Here is an 18,080-nt window from a genome sequence, read left to right on the forward strand (position 1 = left end):
ACTAACAGCCAAGCTCTGAACTTCTGAACTTCTGGAGTAGCCAAAATTCCCATGCGGCCGAAAGTCTGGGGGAACATTTTGATACATGCCTACCCAGCATACCAACAAAAGTAACTTTGTGGTACTCTTCAATCTCTTCGTTCGCGAAACTTTGTTTTAACTTGCTATTTTAATACCCATGAACATTTGAGACGTTGTTAAGGAATTGCTAAGATGTAATTTACCAGGTTCTGCGTACTTCAGCCGTCAATTACGAATTCACGATCGTGTTGCATTTGCCATAACATGGATTACACAAGGATAAGCTCTTGATTCCTCTCATTCTTACAACGGCGGAGAGTATGTATGAGGCTTTAACAGAAGAAGGCTTTCTGCATCTCCACCCTTCTAGATTTCTTGTGCCTTTTCCTTACCTCTCACGCTCACAAGCTAAGAAGGAAAATCACACCCTCTACGCAGCATCATGCACCTATATAAGAGCCTACATCACCCCCATGAACTAACTACCTGTGCAAATCCGAGATTCACCCGTTGCCGAACCTCACCTCCGTCCAACAACTTTACCCCAGAATCACCATTTGGGAAAACGGCACGTCTATTTGGACTGGGTATGCGACTATGGAGCTTCGTTAGTAACATCTGTACCCCTGTTCAGCACCCTAGTCGTCGCATGAATTCAACTTAATTTTAGGACCTGCTGACTTCTGCGCATACATCTAGTCTGGCTTTGAGAGAGAAAAAAGGGAAGAAAGGTACCAGAGATTTAAATTAAGATGCAGAGAAGTGACACGGCAGTAAACCCATCAAAAACCTGTGTGTATATCAATCATGAAGGATTGATCACGTCTGATAGATGCCATAGGATATACAAACGCAGCCCGCATGCGAGTATCTTTCAAAACGTCAAGATGCATATGGGTGTTAAGCTACATTACTCAATTTTCCCACTAAGAAGCAATGGCGCGAAGGAATCAGACCTCATGCTTCCTTTTCTGCTAACACAAATGTTAGCTTGGGCTTGTAGTTTGCTCGGGATATATCTAAAGCTTGGCTATCCTAAATAGTGGGTTCATACTACGATCCTTTCGTCGGACATTGGAAAACATACATAATGCCGAAGTTTTGGGAATTGGTTCATGAGAGTCTTGTGTAAGTAACAGATAGATGAAATATGGACAAGAGTCGTTAAATCCCGAAACAAAAAATATCTGCGACAAATACTCGGTAGTCTGCGTAGGAATTTCAATATACTCACTTCAACTGTCTAGTATACAGCGGCAACCCCAACCCACGAACCTTATCGAGTACGAGATACATTACCATTCTAGGATAAAACTAGCTTGCTAAAACTCGCCTACCAAATCCACGAAGGATAAGTATCCTGTCTTTCTTTTCCTCTTCGGGAATTGCAGAATTAGAAAAGTTCTGTCGATCACATCAAGATCTGCATTCAATACATCGGTAGTAGCCTTCATGAAGTTTGTAAGTGTACTGTGTACATACGATGATGAACTAACGAACCGCGTCTTTAGGTTCCGTGGCGCACTATCTATTATTATTTATCTCTATTTATCATTAATCGGTATGGAAGTAAACTGGTACATGTCTAGACTTCCTCCCCCTTACGAAGAAGCCTGCGCAGAGTATGATCCGGAATCCGGAATCATAGTTTCATTTACTCACTGGATTTACAATCAAGTAATAGTACATCCTAGTGAGTGGCGAGCATCAATGCTCGACTCTTTTCTTCTTTTTTGTACAATGAAATCGTTTAGTGACGAAGATTAGATCAGATTGGACTAAATACTCGCAATTCAAGGTTGGAATAAGCGCGCGTTCGGCATTCTTCTCATATATTTCCATATCATACTATACTGTGGATTATGTGAATGGTGTTATGGTACGGAATATGTATCATTCAGAACTTCAACCTCCTTTCTCCGATCTCATTTCATTTCATCTCATAATTCTATTCATTCATCCATCCATCCACCCTTTCACTCTGTTTGGAGAGTCAACTCAACCATCAAGACAGTTCCCTCACCCATTTCAAGACTATATCCATCCACCACCAGACCAGTAGCATCGTGAATCCCATCAAGACTCGCATCTCGAGACAATGAGCGTCGCTTATCCTGCCGCACGGAAACCTCGGGATCCGTATATCAATCACAAGTTAGGTACCCGTTCCCAGGCGCTCTGTAGGCTGCATCATTCTCTCCATGCCGAAGTGATCAGCGTTGATACGAGTGGATATGTCGATCGGCGCATATCGATAGCTTTCAGGGACCGATGATCTTTGCAGTTTCTATGTTTCCACAAGTTAGTTTGCTTTGCGGTTGAAAGTACATTGTTGCTATTGCTGGTATTGGTTTCAGGGGAAGTCCGTTTACAGGATTCCTAGACTTAGAATCAATGGATTGTGAAGAGAGAGGGGACATAGTCTTACAATGCTCTCTGTGTAGTCTACTGGCGACATGACGATACTTGCACATCCGCATATCTGAAAATTTAATGTAAGATATCCTCTTGTCATGGAAAAAGGCTACCATACTATTGCTTTGATTATAGTACCAAATAAGTATGCATGATAGCTTGACATGGCAGACCACAAGCGTACTGATATGTATCGAATCTTCACTTCCCGACACCTGTCATTACTAGACGAAATGAGATTGATGATTTTGTAAGCACGATACTGAGAGAAGAGATAAACTATGTATCATCTCACTTTGTATGATATTCTATTCTCTATCCCTTATTTCTCTAGTTTGCATGCTTGATACACTTTTCCAACTCACTTGCCTACTTTTGAAATACCTCCTGACTCGGCCGCTTTCATTTCTCTCTTGCTTTCACACTAATTCTTCCTCTCTCAAAGTTCTGGTCGAATTTGACACTGATCCTTCATTTAACAGCCATCACATCTCAAAGTAAGAAGCTATAGTTTTACTCTTACCTGAGACCTTTTCATTATTGTGCCTCCTTTATGAAAGGTATCAGAAATTGTTAATTAAAAGGAGAGTGTGGCCAATTATACAAGGTCTATATGGAGATATTTACCTATTATCCATCCATGCATGATAAGTTCAATTCAACTCTGATCGATATCATCATTGGATGAAATGGCATATACGTATACATACCAGGTAGTCTCCGCGACAGAAGGCTCGCCAGAACTTCATTTCTCTCTCAACCCCCACCGTTTTCAAGGAACTCATCTAAGGTTTCCAAAAATCGATCTTTGTGTCTAGGGGTTGCGGAATGAGGAGTGGGCATAGTAGTAAATTGGCACTGCGATCCGATTGTTTGAAAATATAAACAATGAGAGATATCAGCATATGATGACTACCTATCAAATACATAAAAGAATATTTAAAATATCATAATACGAGATAACAATGTGAAGATCAACTCCGTAGACCTTCAATCTTCAACCCCAACCCCCACAAGCCAGAGTTCATAGATCACCAACAAACACACCCCTATTCTCCATTTCTCCATCCCCCCATCAAACAGCATAGCCAAAAGCAAAGAGGAAAGAGACGAAAGGCGGGAATACCTGTACCTACACACATTCGCAACAAGCCCAACTTCCTCAAAGGCCACAAAGCGTATAGAAAAACAAATCAAGAAGTTAATCCTACCACCGGGCTTAGAGAGATCCAATAGTATAGATATATACTCAATTTCACATACCCCTTATATCAACTACCTAACAACTAAAACCAACATTCACCAGACAAGTAAGTAAGTAAGTATCCCCACAGACACCGCGTGGAACTGACAAATTTAGACTCACCAGATCCTACCACCACGCCGAATATCTTTATTAAGTACTCGGCCTGTGAAACGCTTGTCAAGAACCACCTTTCATGTAAAAGGGATGGGGTATACACGCCGTGCATGCCACGCAACAGATACATTTCTTCAAGCTTGACAGAATGGAGGTGAAGGGATTATATAGCAGGAACTTGTAAGTAACAACCGAATTTGGAGCCGCGGGAGACTATCGTATAGATAGATTATTTCTGGTATGCTCACCTGCACTACCTAGACGCTTGTTAGAATGTTTTTTAGGGAAGTACTCTGTATTGAGAGTTATATGTATATACATAAATATATACATAAAAGGTACCACAAATTCATTTCATTTCCGTTTCATTTCCGTTAGTCCTGAAGAATATGACTGGAATATGTAGATAGGTAGTGTATGATTATCTATATATGATATATTCAAAATAGTATACATATTGCGGAGTAAATAAATACCCAGTAGGTATACTTATAGAAAACACACCTACAGTTTCAACTTGGAGCCTGGAGGAGATGAGATGAGTATGCAATAAATCTAGATCTGTTGAAATCGGGGTTTGAATTGGGATATCATCAAGCATTTTATGAGAAAGTCTTGTAACGTTATAAAATGCACTTACAAACATTCATACATACATCCTTATCCTCATCCCCATCCCCATCACCATCCCCTCTCCCTCTTCCTCCACCCTCTCTACCCTCCCCTGAAACCCACCACCCGCGAAGCCTTCCCACCAGCCCAGAATATACCGAAACACGATTCCCCTACAACAAATCCCAATGCCCGATTTTAATATCCCAATTCATCGACCTATCCACCATCTCTTCTCCCATTCTCCCGTTCTTCCAATCTCCCATTCTCCTGAATACATCCACTGTCCACTACTACCTACCTCAAATACCCTCTCTGCGCATCCGAGTTTCAGGTTCACGCATAAGAGGTAGACTATACCTATGCAAACCATTACAAAAAAGCAATAACAGCAGAAAAGAAAAGTAAGAGTAACAAGAAAACACTGCGAGATATATTGCATACCTGTCTAAGTATTTAAATGAGTTTTCATGAAGAATCGTGGAATATTACTAAAGAATGGGGGAGAGAAAGGGAAAGAAAGAGACTACCTAGATGAGGTAAAACTCCCTTTCAGAAAGGACATTGAGCAGTAAGGCTCTCAGATAGAAAGATAGGTCCTAGAGGAAGAGAGAAGGAGGAGTGCCAGATGAGAACGCACCATTAGACAGAATGCAGAAGAGCGGGCTACTACCACGCATCTCCAACCCACTCTCCTTCATTCCCATCATTCCCGTTCCCCCCCTCTTCTCCTGCTCCTTTCCAGCCAGCCTTCTTCTCTTCACCAATCTCATTCACACCGCATCACTCAAGTTCATAGCCCCTAAAAGAATAATCATGAAATATAATCATTTCAAATATGCTAACGCAATTACTTGGTATTCGCTATGCTGCCCCCTTAATATACATGCTCCCCACGCTATCATCAGAGTAGAAGAAAATGTGAGATACCTGCTAGTATTTCGTCGCTGGAACATCAGAGCATGTTTCCTATTCACTTGCTCAGTTCCTCCACCCACTCCACAGACCCTTGCTGACATTAATTCTCCATTAATTTTCCGAGTCTCAAGAACATAGATTCCTCTGTCTATGCACTTGAAAATACTCCCTCCCTTTCCCATTCCACCCCTACCCCTTCCCTTCAAAAACGCCCCGGTGTGGAGAACACAATAATATAAGCCAAGCCCAAGCCCGCCCTATGTCAATCAACCGAGATTCACCCCAGTTGCCCTTGTACTCCATCCTGTAAATGATACCAATGATGCTGAAACTCCTTGAAACTAGGGAAATCGTATGATGATGATTCGTGAAATAGTATCCTGTTGCTCTGGACACAGATAGAATGAAAGATTGAGATTGCCTAGCATCCTAGAATTGTAGGCTCGAAATTGTGAAGTTACAAGAAAATGCCCACCCATCTATCCTTGTTTCTAACAATCGATTCGCATTCATCAACTGCGCAAAGAACTGTCTTGGCTCCGCGGAACGAGGATATTTTGTCGTTTGTGCGATTTTGAAAACACTTATTGCAGAAGACCTAGTCGATGTTAATGATGGTTAGATAGAAGTGAAGAAAATTGAACTTACATGACCACAATCCTTAACAACCCAGAAAGGGTGTTCTTCTCTGTCCTTTTTACTCGGTGCCCCACGAGATTTTTTTGCTACTGGCTCCTCACCGTCCTTTCTATGAATCAATTCTTCTTCGCAACTCGGGCAAATCGCAGTATCACTCTCCGTGGGCGACCTCGTAAATCCTGCGGGAACTGCTGGAGGCGCAACATGTTCAGGCTTGTTCTCTTGTAAAGCCACTCTTCCATAATCCATACCGTTTGGCATAGCTGGAAAATCTGCAAATAAATGAACCCCTACATCTCGACCCCCAAAACCCAAAAAATTATGGACGCCCATGATAATACCCGCACCGTTGTCATACATATTTCTCAACCCACCAAACGCAAGTTCACCATTGGGGCCTGCTGGCGTTGGTCTTTGTGGACTCAATGGATTGCCACCGTAATGACCAGGTACATATCCAGGCGGGGTAGCTCTTCCATTTCTCTGTCTCTGCAAACGTTCAAAAACTCCAAGTCTAGCATGATGCATTGGTGGTAGTGGTGGGGCACGGGGAGCTAGAGGTACAGAACGTTCTCGAGAATGAGTTATGATAATAGTATCATCCTCATCATCGTCATCTCCTGTGAGATCCACAAACTGCTCTAACCTTGCTTCACTTCTCCCTAATCTCGGCGGTGGTCTCGAGGCAGTAAGATTCCGATTATGAGCTGACACACGGCCTGCAGAAAAAGGCGAACCTGATGGTGAGGGTGAAGGTGTGTTGTTTCTTCTGTTGGCTGCCATACGAGCAGCTCCAGGACGAAATCGAACTGGGGGTGAAGGGTCGTCATCTTGATCGGATGTTAAATCAATAACATTTTCTGAGTTTACTACCGGGCGCCGAGTTGATGCTTCCATTGTTCCAGCTTCCCCTGCAAGTTGAGTATGTCCACCGGCACGCCGACTGCGCAGGCTAGATTGTGAAGAGTTATTATTGGGGTTTGGCGATCGTCGTCTTGGTCGTTCTCGGAGAGAGGATGTGGCGACATTAGGTGGTGCAATTCTTGAAGAGGAGTTACCCAAGTTTGAAGTGCTTTCTCGAAACAATTCTGGCGACGATGAAATTCTTGGATGTGATTGGGACATTTCTGCAAGAGATCGCTTTAAACAGAATTTGTTAGTAAGAAAGAACCAACCAAATATACCTTTTAGTCAAAGAAAAAAAAGGAAACATTTGCTTCCTACCTTACGACTTTCCCTACTTCCTAACCATTCATTCTCCATGGTTGATAGAACTCACCAGAATATGCGCTCGGAGTTTTGATTGCTTTTGTGAATTGAGAAGGAAAGTAACAACTCTTGACAAAAATCAGGAGGTGAACAAAGATCCTTTTGCTCAACAAGTGGTAGTATGTAGGTGATTGAATATGTCTCTTCTGTGGTGGGGATGTTGTGTGTTGTTGTAATAAGAAGTCGAAGTTGTTCCAGTCCGACCCAATTTGATATAGAACTAGTGACGATTATGAGAAACTGATATGAGTAAGCGAACACAATTTACCGTACAGCTGGGTGTATTATATTTCATAATTGAACCAGAGTATAATATATGGAGTGTAGTAGAATTTTGAAGAGAATTTACATCTTGATGATTTATAATCTTTATTCTGAATTGAAATTCTTTACCTAGTTGTTACTTAGAGTATTTTTGAAAATAGATACTATACTATATCTATCTCCTTGAACATTATCTAGATGATATAATATACTATTAGATATGTATTTATATTGTTTAATCTTAAAGGACTCTTTATTAATATACTATTACTATAAGCATTTAATATAATATAATATAATATAATACAATACAATACAATACAATACAATACAATACAATACAATACAATACAATACAATACAATACAATACAATACAATACAATACAATACAATACAATACAATACAATATAATATAATATAATATAAGTCTGAACTATATTCACTATTCAATTTATTCTCATCTTATCTTAAAATAGATAGTTAGTTTAATAATACATTACTATCATTTCTATCTTTTCACCACTTTATCAACCTAAGACTCTTATATTCTTGTTTTAGTATTGACTGGTCTATACCGCCACTATTGTTCATTTTGAGCATCCCAAAGATGCTGCTCCTCTTAACATTATAGTAATATGTGAAAAGGGGCCCTATCCCTAATTCTTATTCCATTTCACATCTTCGAATCACTAAACTCCATGATATTCACATCCCATCTCTGTTTCCTTTGGCATCTATAATGCAAATTCCATTATGCAGGCGCTACACCAAGGACATTCACAACCCCATCACTGTCAACAGTGATCAAACTCTTTGCTTCCTCACCCCATTGTACTGCAGTTGCTGGAACAGCTACGCTCAAGGCATCCGACCAAGATTTCGTAGATTTAGTGTATTGAGAGATTGTAAGCCCTCTTGGTCCGGAAGCTGCCAAAAACTGACCAGTGTAGTCCCATTGGATAGCATCAACTGGTCCACCAATTTCTAAAATCTTCGCTTCTGCGGCCTTTCCTTCTTTTCGGATATCGAAAATTACAATACTGGTAGATCCTTTGGCAACTGCCGCAAACCATATACCGTTCTCAGAAAAGGCGACGTCCTGGACTGGTCCATCAATCTCAAAATTTACACCAGCGCTTTCTCCCGTCTTGACATGAAATAACTTAATCTGTCCATCAGCGCCGCCAGCTGCAAAGAGATGACCATCTGGATGGAAAGCTGCCGTTTTAAGTTCTAGAAGATGTTAGCAAGGCCTGCGCCAGACAGGCTCTCTTGTACAAAATCGACATACCTGAATCTGCATAAATCTGTGTAATTGCCGCTTTCTCAGCCAAGTCATAGAATACAAAGCTCTTGTCGATACCAACAGAGGCTAAAATTTCACCACTTGGATGTAATGCAAGAGCATTCACCGCTCCAGCATGCGATGTAAATATGTGCTCTTCGTCCCCAAACACCTTCACCTCTCCCTTTGCAGTAGACACAATAGGTGTGCTTTTATAGAAAGCAGCTCCCGTGACTGGTCCTCCGGCTTCAAATGACTTTATAATCTTTTGTTCAGCCAAAGAATAGATACCTGCCTCTCCTTTCGATCCACCAACAATTAACTGATCATCGGTCTGAGCGAGTGAAACACACCCAGGGTATAAAGGTTCTGAAGTAGAAGTGATCGTAAATTGGCCGATATCTTCAGTGGTAGCCCATCCTTTTGGGACGGGTCGCTTTCGGCGGCTTTTGGAAAGTCTATAAACTCGTTAGCAATCGAATTCGTAACTCGGATCTCGTCAAGTCTCGTACTCGGCTTGTGTAGTATCAACCAGATTCGCCAAATTTTCTGGAAGACCTTGAGTATCAACCTGCATAGCGTCGCCATTTCCTGCGTTTCCTGCGCCAATTGAAACCTTGCTCAAAGCATCTCTAGCCTCGTCTCTCTCTTTCGTCAACCGCGCAATAACCCTGACAGCTGCATCGTGTTGATACAATGCTGTCGACAGCTCCTGTCGCGTCTGATGTAATTGTTGTCTTATTGTGAAACTTTCCAATGCTAATGCATCCCATTCATTTTGGAAAGTGGAAAGGAGAGAAGGAATCGATGTGAGAGTTGGAGGTCTAGGAGTAACAATTTTGGCGGATTTGAGGTCGATTAGATCTGCGATTTCGAGATCTTCTCCCGTAACTGGATCTTTATGATTTTCCGAAATATATGATTCGATAAGTCGTTTTTCGAAGACGTTGCCTGAAATCTGTTATTCTTAAGCTCACTGACTAGATACCTTGTTTACACAACTTACCTGATTTCGATGAAGCAACTGGATGCTGTGGAGCTTCTCCAGATACTATTAAGAGTTAATGGCAAGCACCAAATAAATTCCAGGAGCTTTCAAAACTTACTTGAGCACAACATATTTGATTCGCGTTGATATGAGATTTGAAGCTCTACATTCGCGCCGTGATCCGACAAATAAAAAGATATTTTGAGGTCGCGATCAATCCATAATGACGCTAATCTATCTACGGCTTAGTTCGTGGATTCGAAGCTCCCGGCGCCGGCCTTGTGTGGGGAATTTCATGTTCTTTAAGTGACTTCATCGCACTTTGGGATATATACGGAGTAATACTGCTTACTATTAGATGCTTAGGTAGGTTATATGTTTTTCGAAATATATAAACATTTGTTCATCTATTCTTCTCATTCTCCCCAAGACCTTTTCTATCTATATCGGAAACAATGACTTCCATACCTCCAATCGCTGGAATTCCCTCCTTATCCACTGTTGAGAGATCCGGTGTCCTCGACACCCTATTCGAGCCATGTACTGCTCTCCATACACTCTCTATGGATTTACTTCATACAACGACTTTCGAGTCTTACAATGATCTTATCGTCAGTGTCGGTACCCAACTTGTTGATCTGTCAGAAAGTACATTACCAAGTGATAGAGAGTGGCTAGACAAGATTCTTGGTTCCCATCCCAGATTAGGCGAGAAGAAAGTAGACAGTGTACAATCGAAAGCCGAACAAGCTCAATTGAATACTGGACCTACCGAAGAAGCTGAAAAGCTGAAAGCTCTGAACGAAGAATATGAGAAGACTTTTCCAGGCTTGAGATATGTGTATGAACATGCTTGTCTCCTACAGTGGACAAGCAAGTGCTAACTATGATGTTAGTGTTTTTGTAAATGGAAGATCAAGACCTCTTATTTTTGAAGATATGAGAAGAAGAATATTAAGAGGTGATATTGGACTCGAGAGGAAAGAGGCTATTCAGGTACGTTGTATTCGTGATTTAATCATGATTTTCTTATAGCTAACTCCAATCCAGGCTATGTGTGATATTGCAGTAGACCGCGCCACCAAGCTACAAAAAGCATTATGAAAACATTTGGACTCCAATAAATCCAATTATTTATGAGTTGATACGTTTTTGGGTACTTGTGAACATATACCCATGCAAATGCCATGACGTTGACCCGCCCCTCTCCCAAATTAATCTGTATAACTTTCAAATGAAATCTGAGGACCTCCATAAAGCCTCCGAAGAATCTCATCTATCATAGTAGATGGTCCCCAATTCTCCCTCTGAGATTTTTTCCATTGTCAATTCCAATGGATTGTTGAGTTTCTTCATCTCACACCAGTTACCTCACCGAAACTCCCATCTCAGCACCTCCAGCACACACAAAATAGCTATCATACAATCTCTCCTCCTCTTTCAGCATCTCCACAATTCTCTCATCTTCAGGCGGACTCAGTGGCTGCTCTTGCATATCTTCTGGAGAAAGTCCATCGAGCGTATCAAGGTAATCATACTCATCTTCTCCCTCTTCCGAAGAACACATGATATTGAAGTCACTGTAGATCGTTTTCTCACACCCGTCCTCCAATTCATCCATCAGCATCTCATCTTCCGAATCTAAAACATCATAGTTTGACCTTCCAAGTGGGCTCGGAGGTAGCACAGATTCATTCCACCTTTTGTTTTGCTTTTCCTCCAGAATCTCCCTTAGATGCATATCCACATCCAGCAATGTCTGTTGCTTTCGCTCACGAAACGTTGACTCCCTTGCCCCATGCATCCGCATCTGCAACCTGATTCGATTGAAAATCGCCACCTTCCGTAGCACATTCCGTTCAATTCCAATTTCTTTCTTCCCTCCACCTTTCCCATCTCCTCCATATACCCCGAGCCTTTTCACCCCACCAGCACCCTTCACACTTACTCCTCTCATGCCAAACACTCTAGCATGTTTATAACTGGCAGGCACCGAAAACGGTCTACTCAATCGCGAGGTAATGAGATGAAGACGCAATCTTCTCTTCTTCCGTCCTGGTCCTTCATTCACGGTATTTGCGTTCAAGTTTCCATCGACGTCTGAGAGGGGGCGTGTACGTTTGGAGCGATAGGGCAGACATGGAGAGGGCGAGGCAGGGGAGAAGGTGAATTTGAAAGTGGCATTGGATTTGCTGGGGTTGAGGGGGCCGAATTGGAAGGAAGGAGATAGGGTCTCTGAGACTTGAGTTTGGATTTGAGTCTGAACGCCGAGCGTAGTGGAAGTAGTATGGTGCAATGGTATCATGTCCACATTCGATTCTATTTAGTGTGCGTTTGCCAATTTGGGCGATGGGGTGGATCGGAAGAGGTGGTAATTGAAGTATCCTCATTCATTTCCTCAATGATGAAGGAAAGTAATAAACGGTATTTGGAACCAGCATTTGGTATGTTCTCCTTCTGGTAAAGATAGTCAACTTTACATCCTTTGAGATTGTATCGTCAATACTGAATCCAGCATCCAGATCGGGCAAGCGAGCAATTGATTTTAGATTTCCTGAAAACAAAAAACGAAAAAGCGTCTTCGCGCAAACAGAACCAAAAAAACAACACAGAACAAAGAGCCGCCATCACCCCATATCATTCTCACAACACTTTTCCCACAGCTCACCAGTAGTCTGTACCACAAGCGTGCGTTCCACCACCTCTGCGGAATTTGCGGGGAAAGGTCATCCTTACGCCTCGCCACCAATACATCTTCGCGCTCCTCGAGAGGCTGACGGGGTTGCGGGAAACCCTGTTGCTGACGGGATCACGAGGATGCTTGCATGCTGGCATCGTCGATGCGAGAGCAAAATTGTACCATGCACGATATTCCAATATTCCAATACCAAGAAACACGAAAGACAAGCGTAGCGGAACAAAATAAAGGAAAGAAAAGATGTAGGATCGATAGATCGAAAGATGAATGTGATAGAATAAGATACCTAGACAGACGAGAGCACAAAAAAGTCCCTTCTCGAATCCCGAGTGTCGAATGTTGAATCATCTGCTCTGGAGTAAGCTAGCTGCCAAAATCTGTATGCCTAACTTTACTTCCCTTTCTTAATCCTCACACTACTCTACTTACACATATCCATCTTCTTCAGCCAAAAAAGTACCAGATTCCACCCTTCCCTCCGGATCTCATTCTCTAGCTTCCTTACACAAACCATCCGTCCATCCAACCAACCATCCATACCAAGCTTCAATAGTTCGTTATACTAGGAAGCTTCTCCATTGAACCTCTAACCTCCAGCTTCCAGCTTCTCGCTTCTACCTAATTAAATTCTTGGCCTCCCTCCATCACAATTCCAGAATTCTCCTAACCCTAAATCCAAACCCAGACCCAGACCCAGCCCGTCATCTCAAACCTATCTCCCACCCACCATTTACCAGAAACCGCCCCGCGCGCCAGAATGCGGGGGCTCCATACATACATACATACATACATACCCAAAAAGCACCACGTCTGTCGATCCAATCCTTGCTTGAAGATAGACAGCCATTATTCCCTGTACATAGAAAGTGGCGGGAATCCGCTAGAATGTTACAGGGCAACTCCTGATTTCTCACGAAACGATGTAACCCAAGAAAATTCCAATAGTGAAGAATATTTTCTCCAGGGGAGTATATCTGGGTAGGTGAATCTGGGATATCCCCGGAACTAGCCGATACTTCCTTACGACTATTCGGAGGAATGATTGTTGCCTACAATTAATTTGCACATATGGTTCATCATCACAACTCCAAGTTCGAACCGCAGATAGTAGATGTTGCACTTTTTTTCTCATTGTACTTTTATGCCTTTTTGTTTTTCGTTTCTTCGCTTTCAAGCGCCATGAGCCTCAACGTTTTAAACACTAATCGTCTTAAAAACATTGAAGTTCTCTCCAGTTCCCACAAGTGCTCCTGGAATCTGTGGATGCCAATGACACTCCTTGACCTTCGCCATATAATGCACAAACAGTAATTGAGGAGGAACATCATTAACTCCACCTGTATCCTTACTCTCCTCATCATCCAATTCGACTGCCAAGTCCCACAGCGTTAGCGTGTCATCACCAGCTGCAACCGCAATAATACTATCATCAGTAGGATGCCACTCTACACTTGTAATTTGCTCTTTGTGGAAATTGAAAGAAGCGACTGGAGATGGTTTAGATGGTTCAGAAGTCTTTGAAGGTTTCCAATTTCGTAGATCCCAAACTGCCCAGACTCCGTCGTCGGCGCCGGAGGCAAGAAGATGAGAAGTTTGGTGTGACCAGGACATGACGTTGACATCTGTCTCGGAAACCTGGACTGTAAGTGCTGCGGTTCGAGATTTACTTCGGATATCCCAGACTTTAATTGTTCCATCGCTGGACGCGGATGCGAAAACGTTCTTTTCCGAAGGACTCCATTGCAATTCCTCGATACTTCCAGTATGGCCTGTGAATGGGCGTGCATCGGCTGACCAACTCTCACCGGCAGTTCTTGTAGAGACGTAAATCTTGCCATCATTATCTCCTGTTACCAACTTTCCCGTAGATATCAAAGGCGACCAATCAACGGCATAGCCTTCCGATTTGTGCATTTTAAGAGTAGCTAAAGCTTTATTTTGTTGTGGAGTGATAACTGTGCCTGGGGTATCAAAAGAGGATAGATGAGGAGTAATATCGTGAATAAGAACCTGACCGGATTCGCTCATTGAAGCGGTAAGGGTAGTGGGAGGCCGCGAAGAGTCTGAAGCGGGTATTTGATGCGAACGTATTCTGTTTGTGGTAGCAGTGAGAGGTATCGAAGCCGATTCAAGGATAGGATCCGAGTCTTCATCTTCATCCTCATCCGATTCGTCTTCGCCCTGTTCTCTCTCCATTCTGCTCAATCCACTAAACTTCATAACCATCAATTGATTTTCCTTTTCCCGTTTATGTTCAGCCTGTGTTCCTGCGACTGCATACATAGTAGCTGGGTATGTTTTTCGATTGTCGCCCAAACCATCCTTAAGTATATCGAAAGAAAGACAAGGCCAAGGGGTACTAAGAGCATGAAGCATTTCGTATGTAGTAAGATCAGGGGATAATGTCTGTCCTGGTTCCAGTTTATTCCTACCAACTATGAAAGTTTGTTGATCGACTTCCATGGCTTCTATAAGCGCATTAGTAAACTCCCACGAATGCGCACTCGCAAGAGCTGCATAACTACTTCTACTAACCTGCTTCTTCAGCCTCTCTTTCAGCATCAGGTCTCCCATCAACACCCGCCTCCAAAATTTCGTCTTCGCTCTCATATTCATCTTCGAATTCGTCCTCGAACTCTCCCACCCCATCATCCAATTCTGGCTTTTCCGGCCTCTCCCCCGCCTTCAAGGACAGATCCATGTTCTCATCTTCAGCTGGACGTTTCGACATTTTGTATATGCTTGCTGTGAATAGTTTGGTAGACAGTTTGCGACCCCTCAGAAAAATAATTGATTGATTGTGGGGGGTTTTCTTATCGTCACAATCGTAATTCAAAATTATTTTTTTAGCGTCGGGTAATCTAAGGTTAAACTCAGATGGATTCCTGAACAATCTTGAGTCGATGCCAATACTATCAGAATTTGAATGTAGCCACCAAGATGTTGTATGAGCTCGTCGCAATTGTAAGTTCTTCTCAAATCGAGTAAACGACAAAAGGATATACAATCTAACCAATCCCTAGGTTCGACCCGGCAACCTCGTCGAGGTCAAAGAGTAAATCGCCTTGCAATTTCCCCCCCTACCCACCTCAAAAATTGAGACTAACTACTCATTCTTCACCTGCAGAATTGCCCGCACAGCTGGTTCCCTCATACTTAGATCCGGCGGTACTATCCGCGGCATACGCAACTGGGGAGTATCTAGTCTACCAAAGCGAACACGCAAACATCAAGCACAATACCATGAGGGACATTACTTTGTTATGAGATACGACGCCTCAAGCAAGACGCAAGATAACGTACGAACAACTCTCGGGTTAGATCCACGGATGATAAAGTTCAGTTCGGTGAAGTTGGGAGATGGCACATTGGAGAGCTTGAGTAAGATTGGTTCGACTATTCCTTGGACGATGGAGGAATATACAAAGGAGAAATGAGTGGTAGCATGGTATCATTTTGTATTGTATTAGTAGGCGTCAGAAGGAAAATGCGATCAACATTTCCATGCCAGGGTATGGAGGTTGATTTTACATTATGGAATTGAGGGATTGGTATTTCCACCTCACATTCTTGTATGGTGTTTCAAACGCCAATCTGCTACCTAGAACGCCATTGCGCAACCAGGAGTATGCTTCGCTGCAGGGAAAAAGAAATCAAAATGCATCCCTTCTAGGTCTTTATCATGCCTTCTCAATCAGTCTCCATTGTCTCTCCAGCTTCCTCCGAATCTCCCTTGTTCTTCTTTACCCATGCAACAAATTCATCAATGACACTTGGCCATGCTGAATCCTCAGTCCAGAAGCTCAGACTCTCATCCTCCATTGTCTTTGCATGAAATTGATATGTCTGGTTCCATAAATCCTTGTTGACACTCTTCTTCCAATTCTGTCCGAGGAACTCCAACCAGAGTTTGATCCAATTGGTTGAGTCGGTCTGCCATTCCTTTCCTGGAGAGCTGAACAAGAGCTCCCAATATACACTAGCAAGTTCTAACGAAAGAGCTTTCTGTCCCTTCTCACGAGCACAGACAAAGGTGTGTCTATATACTCTCTTGAACAAGTCTACGTCGGTCGACAATGAATCTTTGGCCTGTGAGATGTATGACTTTTGTTTGCGCAATGTATCAAGGCTGTTCAAAAGTGTCAGTAACTGAAGGTAAACATTGTGGGGATACCATTACCCTAATTTTTTCCATCCCTCGACAAAGCCTTCTTTGGTCATCTCTCCTATTGAAGGTACTTGAATGATCTCGCAGGGGATCAGAAACTCAACACCTTCCAGATTGATGCCCAAATCATCCCCAAAATACTTCATAGTACCGTCAACACCAACCATGTCGACATCATCATTGGAAGCTAGATCACCATGTTCAGCTTCTTCTATGTTCAACCGTCTTGAAGAGGAATTATTCGAGGTACATACTGCGGTAGCTCTCGAAAAGCTTCGTCAAAGATTCCTTTTCTTTCGCTTGGACAGGGGCACCATTTCCTTGAAAGAAGCTGTTATAATTAGATTATTAGTATATATTGTGAGAGTTTAGATGAGTGCATGAACTGCAAAGTGTTGACTGTTAACTCATAGTATCCGTACTCATGATCGGATACGGTGACAAGAGCTATACTAGATGTTTGCTGTCTTAAATGTGGACTGCCAATAAACCATACATTATCTCACTGCGATGGATGAAACTGAACAGCATATATCTGGAGGAAGCCAGAGATGGCAAAGGAAAACAGTGATGGGTTTCGAGCTGAACATGATCAAACAAATTGGCAGTCCTCCGGTTAAAACAACGGTATTGGGGTCCACCAACAGAGTGTAAACAAGCGTACTTGAGTATTTTCTAACATCTCATGTATGTTTACTCATAAAATTCCATACACGAGAACAGATTTGACTTGCGCCGCGTATCCCGATCATTTCTTAAGGATGCCACTATAGTTCGAAGTCGTATCAAATATCGAGGGGATAGAGAGTGTGTCGTGCGTCAAGTCGTAGTCCACATTTATCGATATTCGTTCCCGCAGCTCGAGTTCTAGGAAATAAAACATTTGCTCACCTATCGCATGCTGATTCTAATTTCCATCCCGTTGATTTAAGAATCTGCGAAACGAGATCTATCAGTAAATGGTTTATGTTTTGACATCTTGGGTGGAAGAGCTTGAGACAACAAGCTTTTATAAGTTTACTTACTTTCAGAGCATTTCTTTCTGAAACTCCAGTGATTTGCATGAACTCATTGAGCATAGAACGTTGTTGCCCATTTGGAGGCATCTTGAAAAAAGTTCCTCTATATTTGTTGTTTATTGAAGGTCTGGAGGAGATGGCGGGGTTGTGAATTTAAGAACATGGGCTTTTGGTCCGGCCTTAGTCCCGCAGCCTAGCGCAAAGTTATGAGTGTTGTAATAAGATAAGAAAGATGGTTTATCATAAGCGATGTTTGTTTCAGGTTGAGTCTTAGACGAGAGTGATAGTTTTCGACAAAAAGGAGAGATGTCTACTCGAAAGTTAGAAGTAGTATTTGATTGGTATTATATTATATATTGGAACGACAAAAAGAAAACAATCTTGAGGCTTCTTTCTTCTTAAAACCTTCTAAACCCACCCA

The 18,080-nt window shown here is 42.4% G+C and overlaps 7 protein-coding genes across 7 annotated transcripts; 2 read left to right on the forward strand and 5 right to left on the reverse strand.

The window, feature by feature from the left end:
- Nucleotides 1–5,783: 5,783 nt before the first annotated feature.
- On the reverse strand, nt 5,784–7,228 carry EAF01_003663 (uncharacterized protein; the record flags this gene model as incomplete). Its single annotated transcript, XM_038911917.1, has 3 exons — nt 5,784–5,924; nt 5,975–7,105; nt 7,190–7,228. The coding sequence occupies 3 exons, from the start codon at nt 7,226–7,228 to the stop codon at nt 5,784–5,786; spliced, it is 1,311 nt and encodes a 436-aa protein (XP_038773152.1).
- A 1,024-nt stretch (nt 7,229–8,252) lies between these two features.
- On the reverse strand, nt 8,253–9,905 carry EAF01_003664 (uncharacterized protein; the record flags this gene model as incomplete). The annotated part of the gene is made up of 5 exons (XM_038911918.1): nt 8,253–8,734; nt 8,793–9,244; nt 9,299–9,737; nt 9,793–9,837; nt 9,893–9,905. 5 exons carry the CDS (start codon nt 9,903–9,905, stop codon nt 8,253–8,255), a joined length of 1,431 nt encoding a protein of 476 aa, XP_038773153.1.
- Nucleotides 9,906–10,118: 213 nt separating this feature from the next.
- EAF01_003665 (uncharacterized protein) lies at nt 10,119–12,380 on the forward strand. The gene is made up of 3 exons (XM_038911919.1): nt 10,119–10,615; nt 10,671–10,770; nt 10,825–12,380. The coding sequence occupies exons 1-3, from the start codon at nt 10,230–10,232 to the stop codon at nt 10,876–10,878; spliced, it is 540 nt and encodes a 179-aa protein (XP_038773154.1). The 5' UTR covers nt 10,119–10,229; the 3' UTR covers nt 10,879–12,380.
- Nucleotides 11,141–12,079, reverse strand: EAF01_003666 (uncharacterized protein; the record flags this gene model as incomplete). The annotated part of the gene is made up of 1 exon (XM_038911920.1): nt 11,141–12,079. One exon carries the CDS (start codon nt 12,077–12,079, stop codon nt 11,141–11,143), a length of 939 nt encoding a protein of 312 aa, XP_038773155.1.
- A 1,286-nt stretch (nt 12,381–13,666) lies between the features above and the next one.
- On the reverse strand, nt 13,667–15,203 carry EAF01_003667 (uncharacterized protein; the record flags this gene model as incomplete). Its single annotated transcript, XM_038911921.1, has 2 exons — nt 13,667–14,940; nt 15,008–15,203. 2 exons carry the CDS (start codon nt 15,201–15,203, stop codon nt 13,667–13,669), a joined length of 1,470 nt encoding a protein of 489 aa, XP_038773156.1.
- A 209-nt stretch (nt 15,204–15,412) lies between these two features.
- On the forward strand, nt 15,413–15,909 carry EAF01_003668 (uncharacterized protein; the record flags this gene model as incomplete). Its single annotated transcript, XM_038911922.1, has 3 exons — nt 15,413–15,436; nt 15,496–15,527; nt 15,600–15,909. The coding sequence occupies 3 exons, from the start codon at nt 15,413–15,415 to the stop codon at nt 15,907–15,909; spliced, it is 366 nt and encodes a 121-aa protein (XP_038773157.1).
- Nucleotides 15,910–16,162: 253 nt separating this feature from the next.
- EAF01_003669 (uncharacterized protein) lies at nt 16,163–17,746 on the reverse strand (the record flags this gene model as incomplete). The annotated part of the gene is made up of 5 exons (XM_038911923.1): nt 16,163–16,601; nt 16,653–16,827; nt 16,895–16,971; nt 17,532–17,575; nt 17,666–17,746. 5 exons carry the CDS (start codon nt 17,744–17,746, stop codon nt 16,163–16,165), a joined length of 816 nt encoding a protein of 271 aa, XP_038773158.1.
- Nucleotides 17,747–18,080: the final 334 nt, after the last annotated feature.

The sequence above is a fragment of the Botrytis porri genome (genome assembly GCF_014898465.1).
Source record: "Botrytis porri strain MUCL 3234 chromosome Unknown BPOR_004, whole genome shotgun sequence".
Classification (NCBI taxonomy): Eukaryota; Fungi; Ascomycota; class Leotiomycetes; order Helotiales; family Sclerotiniaceae; genus Botrytis; species Botrytis porri.

What these genes read in the sequence shown, in the direction of transcription:
- EAF01_003665 (XM_038911919.1), top strand. Translation starts at nt 10,230, where the DNA reads ATGACTTCCATACCTCCAATCGCTGGAATTCCCTCCTTATCCACTGTT. An exon ending in TTTCCAGGCTTGAGATATGT is followed by an intron (nt 10,616 to 10,670) that starts GTATGAACATGC and finishes CTATGATGTTAG; the next exon opens with TGTTTTTGTAAATGGAAGAT. An exon ending in AGAGGAAAGAGGCTATTCAG is followed by an intron (nt 10,771 to 10,824) that starts GTACGTTGTATT and finishes ACTCCAATCCAG; the next exon opens with GCTATGTGTGATATTGCAGT.